The 9,875-nt window shown below is 44.0% G+C and overlaps 1 protein-coding gene across 1 annotated transcript in view; it reads left to right on the top strand.

The window, feature by feature from the left end:
- Window positions 1-9,044, top strand: part of fhip2b (FHF complex subunit HOOK interacting protein 2B) — a 21,174-nt gene extending 12,130 nt beyond the window's left edge. Inside the window, exons 13-18 of the mRNA XM_044335354.1 lie at window positions 9-158; window positions 266-356; window positions 772-918; window positions 1,197-1,337; window positions 1,590-1,690; window positions 4,583-9,044. Of these exons, the coding sequence (XP_044191289.1) occupies window positions 9-158; window positions 266-356; window positions 772-918; window positions 1,197-1,337; window positions 1,590-1,690; window positions 4,583-4,685 (733 nt within the window). The 3' untranslated portion in view covers window positions 4,686-9,044. The remainder of the gene's footprint in view (window positions 1-8; window positions 159-265; window positions 357-771; window positions 919-1,196; window positions 1,338-1,589; window positions 1,691-4,582) is intronic.
- Window positions 9,045-9,875: the final 831 nt, after the last annotated feature.

Genomic DNA, 9,875 nt, shown 5'->3' with positions numbered 1-9,875 from the left:
TGTTTCAGTGATCTGGAGGAGGACCTGTTCTTCTTCTCTGACAGTCTGTTCTCAGACAGTCAGCACCTCCTGCCTCCTCCTCTCTGCTCCTCCTCTGCTCCTCCTCCTCCTCCTCCTCCTGCTTCTGGACACGGATCAGCTGCTGACGTCGTCAACAGGTAACACAAACTCGTCTCTCTGCTGAACATTAAAAAAGAGAAGCTGTGATGTGTTGGTGTGACGGCGGGACGCCAGCTGATAACGGCGTCCTCTGGTTGTGCGGCAGCTTCCTGTGTCTGGTTCCCGTCCAGGTGCGATCGGCTCAGCTGCTGCAGGAGGGAGGATACGAGTCGTACGTCCACGACGCTCACACGCTGGTGAGAACACGCACACGTTTACACGTCCTCACTTAATGATGTCATATACGACAAGCTCCGCCTGCATCCACACGGGACCAAACCTCCCAGAAACATCTCAGATCTACACGAGTGAAACGTGTCATTGAACGCCTTCTCCTCCTCCTCCTCCTCCTCCTCTTCATCCTCTTCCTCCTCCTCCTCCTCCTCCTCCTCGTCCTCCTCCTCCTCCTCCTCTTCCTCCTCCTCCTCCTCCTCCTCCTCCTCTTCTTCCTCCTTCATCCTCCTCCTCCTCCTCCTCCTCCTCCTCTTCCTCCTCTCTCCTCCTCCTCCTCCTCCTCCTCTTCTTCCTCCTTCATCCTCCTCCTCCTCCTCCTCCTCCTCCTCTTCATCCTCCTCCTCCTCCTCCTCCTCCTCCTCTCTCCTCCTCCATCAGGTGACGGAGTGTCAGTCTCTTTCTCAGTCGTGGGATTGGCCACTCAGTCTTCCTCCATCCTCCTCTTCCTCAGGAGAGGAGAGCAACTTCTTTGAAGGTCACCTCCTCAAAGTCCTGTTTGATCGCCTGGGACGCATCCTGGAGCAGGTAGACCCACCTGTCTGTCTGTCTGTCTGTCTGTCTGCCTGTCTGCCTGTCTGTCTGTCTGTCTGCCTGTCTGCATGAATATATGTATATCATATATATGTGTATCGTGTGTGTGTATCGTGTGTGTGTGTGTGTGTGTGTGTGTGTGTATATCGTGTGTGTGTGTGTGTGTATATTGTGTGTGTGTATATCGTGTGTGTGTATCGTGTGTGTGTATCGTGTGTGTGTATCGTGTGTGTATATTGTGTGTGTGTGTGTCTGACCTGTCTCTCTTTCAGCCGTATGAGTTGAACCTGAAGCTGACAGCAGTTCTGTCCAGACTGTCGTCCTTCAACCACCTGCTGCTGCACGAGTACCTGCTGAACCCCTACATACACCTGTCTCACGGCTCCAGGTCGCTCTTCTCTGTCCTGATCAGGGTAAGACGCAGACAGACAGATAAAATACCCGTCTGTCTCTTTGTCTTTGACGTGTCAGAGAGGAGCTCGTCAAAAATAAACTTGACTTACCTGCGTCTCAGGTGTTTTTCATCCTGTCTATCTCTCTGTCTGTCTGTACACCTGTCTGTCTGCCTGTCTGTCTGTCTGTCTGTCTGTCTGCCTGTCTGTCTGTCTGCCTGTCTGTCTGTCTGCCTGCCTGTCTGCCTGCCTGTCTGCCTGTCTATCTCTCAGGTGATAAGAGAGCTGATGCAGAGGATCCAGCAGGTCTCCAACCTGACAGACAGACTGCTGGACACCAGGAGACACCTGCTGGGACTGAACCACAACACCGGGTAACTACCTGTCTGTCTGTCTGAAAGGCAACATCTCGCTCTCCTTATCTGGAAGGTTCTGCTTCCAAAAGGAAAAGATGGCGTCAACCAGAAGCTGCAACTTCTTCAAGGCTTCAAACCAGCTCCAGTGAGACCAACGGGTGACGTTGCATCTCGCCACGTCCATCTGCAGATAAAGGCTGTGGTCGTTATATGCAGATGGACGTGTGATGAGGAGCACAGAGTGTGAGAACAGCTGTAGATGTTCAGAAGATCACAGCGGTACTCAGGAGCCAGATGATGGAGACATTTAGTGATAGTGAGGAGGAGAATTTCTGGACATACTGGAGTCTGGTCAGGGCTTTATTGGGCAGTCTAGTTCAGATACCATTACAGTAATGCAGACGAGATGTAATGAACCTGTGAATGAGGAACCACAAGAAACAGAGACACAGCAGGACCAGAGAACCAGCTACTATGGCTATGACTTGCTATGCTAACACACTGGTTAAGTGAGTACAAATGATGGACTTTGTGAAGGATTTTTTTGTTCTTTTACAACTATTAACAAACCAGAACATGCAGAGAATCAAAGACAAAGACACGCTGACCATCTGAAGTAATTTCCAGTCAACGTTCTAAACCTTTTAACAACCAGCCTGCTTTTATTTGTGCCGTTTTTAGTGTTTTTGATGTGCATTGCAGGGTTCAGCAAAATACAGCTGGTTGTTTGTTCGGTTTAGAGCTGCCACAGTTACCACGTTACCGTGGTAACAGTGATGTCACGCTTATCACCATCAGTGATTCTCTCAGGCTTGACATAAAGAACAACGTGCCTGCTGAATGCCGACCAGTGTTCCTGCTGTCAATGCCAACAGTGGAATAAAGAGACGTGTAGAGTATAGAGGCTATAAAAACAGACGCTACAGGGATAAGGTACCGTTACCATATCGGTCCGAATGTAAGACGTCTGAAAAAGTGGGTTGGTCTTATATTCAGGGTCTAGACAATTACTTGTTCACATCAGATATTCTTTTTGAATGGATAAAGTAGCGAACTGACTCCTGCACAGAGTGTTGCATTATGGGTTGTTTGTAGCATTAATGTTGCAAGGCTAGTGAGTGTCTTCAGGCTCTGGATCCAGAGAGCAGCTCCATGATGTCTGCAGTTTACCTGAGTCTACCTGAGTTTACTGAGTCTACCTGAGTCTACCTGAGTTTACTGAGTCTACCTGAGTCTACCTGAGTTTACTGAGTCTACCTGAGTTTACTGAGTCTACCTGAGTCTACCTGAGTTTACTGAGTCTACCTGAGTTTACTGAGTCTACCTGAGTTTACTGAGTCTACCTGAGTTTACTGAGTCTACCTGAGTCTACCTGAGTTTACTGAGTCTACCTGAGTTTACTGAGTCTACCTGAGTCTACCTGAGTCTACCTGAGTTTACTGAGTCTACCTGAGTTTACTGAGTCTACCTGAGTTTACTGAGTCTACCTGAGTCTACCTGAGTTTACGGAGTCTACCTGAGTCTACCTGAGTTTACTGAGTCTACCTGAGTTTACTGAGTCTACCTGAGTCTACCTGAGTTTACTGAGTCTACCTGAGTTTACTGAGTCTACCTGAGTTTACTGAGTCTACCTGAGTTTACTGAGTCTACCTGAGTCTACCTGAGTTTACGGAGTCTACCTGAGTCTACCTGAGTTTACTGAGTCTACCTGAGTTTACTGAGTCTACCTGAGTTTACTGAGTCTACCTGAGTCTACCTGAGTTTACTGAGTCTACCTGAGTTTACTGAGTCTACCTGAGTTTACTGAGTCTACCTGAGTCTACCTGAGTTTACTGAGTCTACCTGAGTTTACTGAGTCTACCTGAGTTTACTGAGTCTACCTGAGTCTACCTGAGTCTACCTGAGTTTACTGAGTCTACCTGAGTTTACTGAGTCTACCTGAGTTTACCTGAGTTTACTGAGTCTACCTGAGTTTACTGAGTCTACCTGAGTTTACTGAGTCTACTGAGTCCACCTGAGTTTACTGAGTCTACCTGAGTCTACCGAGTTTACCTGAGTTTACTGAGTCTACCTGAGTTTACTGAGTCTACTTGAGTCTACCAAGTTTACCTGAGTTTACTGAGTCTACCTGAGTCTACCAAGTTTACCTGAGTTTACTGAGTCTACTGAGTCCACCTGAGTTTACTGAGTCTACCTGAGTTTACTGAGTCTACCTGAGTCTACCTGAGTTTACTGAGTTTACCTGAGTCTACTGAGTCTACCTGAGTCTACCTGAGTTTACTGAGTTTACCTGAGTCTACTGAGTCTACTGAGTCTACTGAGTCTACCTGAGTCTACCTGAGTCTACCTGAGTTTACTGAGTCTACTTGAGTCTACCAAGTTTACCTGAGTTTACTGAGTCTACTGAGTCTACCTGAGTTTACCTGAGTTTACTGAGTCTACCTGAGTCTACCAAGTTTACCTGAGTTTACTGAGTCTACTGAGTCCACCTGAGTTTACTGAGTCTACCTGAGTTTACTGAGTCTACCTGAGTCTACCTGAGTTTACTGAGTTTACCTGAGTCTACTGAGTCTACCTGAGTCTACCTGAGTTTACTGAGTTTACCTGAGTCTACTGAGTCTACTGAGTCTACCTGAGTCTACCTGAGTCTACCTGAGTTTACTGAGTTTACCTGAGTCTACTGAGTCTACTGAGTCTACCTGAGTCTACCTGAGTCCACCTGAGTTTACTGAGTCTACCTGAGTTTACTGAGTCTACCTGAGTCTACCTGAGTTTACTGAGTTTACCTGAGTCTACTGAGTCTACCTGAGTCTACCTGAGTTTACTGAGTTTACCTGAGTTTACTGAGTCTACTTGAGTCTACCTGAGTCTACTGAGTTTACCTGAGTTTATCTGTACATGTGTCCTCAGACTGGAACACTTGACCCTGCTGAGAGGAGTCATCGTCCTGGAGGAGTTCTGTAAAGAGCTTGCTGCCATTGTCTTCGTTAAGCTGCCCCTGGACCAGCAGTGACTCACCTGGAACAGCAGTGACTCACCTGGACCAGCACTGACTCACCTGGACCGGCACTGACTCACCTGGGACAGGTACTTTCTCAGTAACGAGGGCGAGGAAGACATTGACATGTACACCTGGGTAAAGTGGGACAGGTACAGCTTTAAAAGGTACATCTGCTCTCCACCCTGAGGACACTCTGATGGCAGAGTAGAGATGGCTACACCTGGGTCACCTGACACAGGTGAAGCTGAATAAACAGTTTATGTTTCTACTTGGACTCTCAGAAGATGTTTTGGTGTCTTTTACAAACCTGAAGTTTAAATGTTTCCATGTGAGAACCTGATTGAAGCCAGTTTCACCTGCAACAGCAGCATTTCTGAAGCGACCCTGAGCGCCATCACAGTGACATCACAGTGACATCACAGTGACAGTCACAGAACACTTTATTTATTTTAGTTTTAGAGTTAATTATAATCAAGTGAGGAAAGAGAACAGAAACATTTGTGTTGATGATCAGACAGAGTTATAAAAATCAGCCAATCAGAGGCTCCGACAGGGACATGGGCGGAGCTTCAGAGACAGCGGGTTGGTGTATAAAGATGGTGATTGGATAATTACTGAGGGCTGGACCGTCATCAGTGATGATGAAACAACAAAGTTTCACTTCAAGCTTCTGTTTTTTTAAATTCTGTCTTTTTTTTCATATTTTCACAAAACCTTTATTTAAAACTGCTTTTTATCCTGACACTTTATTTAAAACATTCATCCCGTTACATCCTACAAGCCTCACTCTGCATCCATTTTCATTTTAGCAGAACTTTAGGACGCGTGAACGACCAGCGAACACAAGAACTCTGTCAGTGTTTCCCTTCCTCCAGTAGGGGGCAACAGTGACTTCAGCAGTGACTTAGAACCATCTGTCAGTCTGTCGGAGATCCATTATTCACATTTGGCCAACAGCATAATCTGATATATATATCTATCAATCAATCAATTTTTATTTATATAGCACCAAATCACAACAAAAGTCGTCTCAGGGCTCTTTTCACATAGAGCAGGTCTAGACCGAACTCTTTAATACAGAGACCCAACATTCCTCCATGAGCAGCACTTATATGGATGGACTGCTGTTCTAGTGGAGATGTGTTCCCTCCTCACTATAGTGTAGCAATGAGCTGACCCACCAGCTGGTCTCTGGACTCTGGTGACGCCACCAACCAGGAGATGTTTGGACATGTTGTGCAAAGAAGCTCAGAGAAGCAGAGGAAGCAGGAGAAACGTTCTCCTCTGGGGCCTGAATAAAGAACACTGATAGAACCAGGAAGAACAGCATCACATGTCCTGTTATCTCAGAGTAAACTGAGCGTCTAAGAGCAACACATGTAAGAACAAGTGCAAAGTCTTTTTCAGTAAATTAGTTCTATTTGCACTTCCACGTTGAATGGCAGTGACACAAATTATAACAGAACTTTACCACCGTCCAGCTTCTTTCTTGAAGTTCTTCTGGTGAAGCCTTAATACAGGCATCACTGTCCTGGTTCTTTACCAGCTTCTATGAATGTCATGAGTGTTTGTCTTCTCACAGCATGGACCTCTTCAGACGACCAGCTCCTCCTCTTTGAGCTTTCTGTTTAAGGGTCGTCACTGTCAGACTCCACAGTTTCCTGTCTTCTCTTCGGTGTTGAGGATCCTATGGGTGCAGTGTCATCAGCAAACACATTAGTTGTTAGCTGTCTTCTTTTAGATCTTGAGGATCCTGATGATGAAGAGCAGAAAGATGAGTCCTTCTCCGCATCTGTCTCTCAGAGATCACTGTCCATAGCTTCCGGCTCTTCCTCATTGGGACTGATTGGATTTGGTCCAGGCTGGTTCCCTTGAGGCACTATGCTGACTTTAGCTAACTGCAGCGTTCCTTCAGGTAGTCTGTAGTCCTGCGTATGGACCCGGATTTCATGGCCAAGAACATTGGCAAGCATGTCCATGTCATAATCTCTCAGGTTTATGACCGTAGACAGTGTGGACACGTGCTTTCTCAACTTGGTTGAGGACAGATTCAGGATTCTTGGCCCCACTTTCCCTTCCAGTCTGTCTGATGGCATCTGATCCCCTTAAGTGAGTCTCTGCTTCAGGTCTGGAGGAGAAAAAGTGATTTTCATCAGGAACACCTCAGGCCCGCCAATGCACAACTAAATCTTCCACTGAGGACAGCATGTCTGGTGTTAGAAGGATGGGAACTGTCCTGTTTCTGTTCCTCATTATTTCAATGCGCTGAAAATGCTGACAAAGCTTTTGCTCCAACTCTGAAAGTCCTGGTGCTGAACCTGGAGGAAGTCGGATCTGATGAGTTTGTAGAGTACGTGATGACACCAAGCAGCAACCTCCGGGGCTGAAACATGAAGCCAATGCACAAGTGCCAAAAACTGCAGTTCCTCTAATGGCCACTTGAGGCTCCAATAGTGAGTGAATCCCCACAGGCCCCCATAGACCCCCATAGACCCCCACAGACCCCCACAGACCCCCATAGACTCCCACAGACCCCCACAGACCCCCACAGACCCCCACAGACCCCCATAGACTCCCATGTTAAAATGCCCAACTTTACAGCAGAAATAAACATGTTTACATCCTGGTACTAAAACACTTTTGCTCTCTAAAGCTAATTGCTGTACGGGGGGTGAATTATTTTATAACTCACCCGTTTAAATGTTATTAAGTCATAAAGTTCTGCATAATTAAGGACGTGGCTGCTTTGAGCGACAGGTCGTTAGCCGCTAGGTGGCTTCATTCGGCCGCCTCAGCTCCAAGATGGCGACGGCTGGAGCCGCCAACTCTGAGCTTCAAAACCTGCTCCTCAGAAACCAACGTGTCTCACACAAGACACATCCGTCTTCTTCTAAGACCACAGCTCCTCATTGTCAGACTCTGCCGTCTGTACTTCACACTCAAGGATATCTGCAGTCTTCTTGAGACCGTGACCCGGTTTCAGAGCCACGGACGGAGTTTTGTAGACGTTTCTGTCTTGATCAAAGCCAACCGCGTACTGTTTCTGTTTCTCAGACCATCAGACGTCTGTCAGATATTTTAACTTTAGTTACTGAAAATGTTGAAAAGTATTTATCAGTCCTTCCAGGACAGTAATGAACATCTCTGCAGGATTTCAGGATTCAAGAGGTTTGACTCTGATTAGTTTATAATAAAATAAGAGAGAGACGAATTAAACAAATAAAAATTACAATATTACTATATGCACATTATTATATATATAACAATATAAATATACATTATATTACACATAAGTGATGGGAGATAAATATTATAATTATATATTTGTGAGAGCTGAAACTTTTGTGCATGAATCTACAGACGTTTGTTGGTGACTGATGTTTATGTTGATGGATTTATTTTATAACATTATTGATGATTTTATTTGCTGCTGATGTTGAGCTGAAAGTTTATTTAATAAAGGTTATAAATGGAACTCAAGTTCAGTATTTTACTGTTTTATAGAACGTTGAGTCCTCATGGTTCTCATGTGCAGCTGAAATATAGATGTTTCTGTGATCTGCAGGAAGTCGTTACATATAAAAAATCACTTTGCTTGTAATTTTTCCCCATTTCCTGTAATTTTACTGCAGAAAGAAACATAAAACATCACAAACTAGATCACAAGTTCTGAGAAAAGCTGCTTCAGAATCAAACGTATTTGGACCCGATGAAACAAAAAAAAAGCTGAACTCCTGGAGGGAGCGAGCGATCAATACGTGGATCTGATGACGTGTCGACCTCCTGATTCTACTGAGTCTGTTTCACAGCAGCAACACGGGAACGTTCATGTAAAGCTTCTTATAATCACAGTTCGTTATTGATCGTTAATAACTGGTGTATCTTTTGAAACAATGAATGTGAAGCTTGTTGTAACATATTGATAACGTTAACCTGACGTTGTGCTGCTGCTGTATCCAGACCTCTGATGTTCAGTGTGCATATAACAATGTTATTGTTTTAGCAGGTGAAACTTCATTTAACATATTTAAGTGCAATTCAACAGTTTTGTTCCCAAAGATGAAAGAATGAAAATAAAGTCTTTGTGTTTGTTGACGTTAATAAAAATCAGCCTTTAATGTCTTTAAAAAGGACGAGTTCAACATTTTACATGAAAACTGTTTCTTATTGAATTTAATCTTTTTTTTAAATTTATTTTTAAGCTGAAATCGATGAAAGACTTTAAATGTAAAATGAATAAATGTCAGTCGGATGAATTCTGCTTTAAGACAGTTTCAGTCTTTAATTCTCTGAATTGTTCCTTTAGAGTCTAAACGAGAAGTTTCCTGGTTTCTTCATGGAAGAAAAGTTATAAAAAAATATGAAATCTGCTGTTTGTGGTTTGTTTTATTTCCTTCAACAAAACAGGAAAGAAAGATTAAATTGAGATTTTGTTGTAAAAAAGTTTCAGCTGTTTGTTTGTTTGTTTGTTTGTTTGTTCTTCATGTTTCAGTTTGTAGCAGCAAATATTTAAAACTGTAAATCTTGATTTTGATTCCTGAATATCTGATGACATCATCAGTGTTTAGAGGTCAGACGGCGGCGTTTACGCTCAGTTTCATCGAACCTGAACGCAGCACGAGATGATGCAGCCGTTAAACAGCTGACGAGAAGCAGATGGAAAGTAAATAAATACATTTAATCAAGTTCTGTATTTAAGTACAGTTTGAGGTACTTGTACTTTACTTGAGTATTTCCATGTGATGCTACTTTACGTTCATGTGAAAGAGTCGGTGAAAAGCAGCAACAAGGGATTCTGCAGCCTTTAAATGTTTATTTCATAGTTGTGGTTTCAGGGTGAGTTAACAGCAAAACAACAAACAAAAGGGAACTTAAGCTAATCAACCTAAAATTACCGATTTAAACAAAGAAACAAAAATACAAATCACTGACATAACTCCTGACTTAACAAAAACAGGAGGAAAGATATTTAAAAGTTGCCATTAACCCCTACAGAAACCGGGCTGTTAAATATATTTACAAAGTTATTTACAATACTGTGCACAGTGGGGTCAGAGAAGCAGAACAACAACAGCAACAACAATAACAAGATACATGAGTAGGAACAGCAGGAGGACATCCCCACGTCAGCGCGGTCCATGAGGTTTCCTGCTGCCTGAAGCTGTGGTGTATTTCACTGAGAGTCATAGTGAGCTAACAGAC

The sequence above is a fragment of the Thunnus albacares genome, chromosome 2, assembly GCF_914725855.1.
Source record: "Thunnus albacares chromosome 2, fThuAlb1.1, whole genome shotgun sequence".
Classification (NCBI taxonomy): Eukaryota; Metazoa; Chordata; class Actinopteri; order Scombriformes; family Scombridae; genus Thunnus; species Thunnus albacares.
The sequence above is the reverse complement of the archived record's forward strand: the minus strand, read 5'-3'. Positions and strand labels throughout refer to the sequence as shown.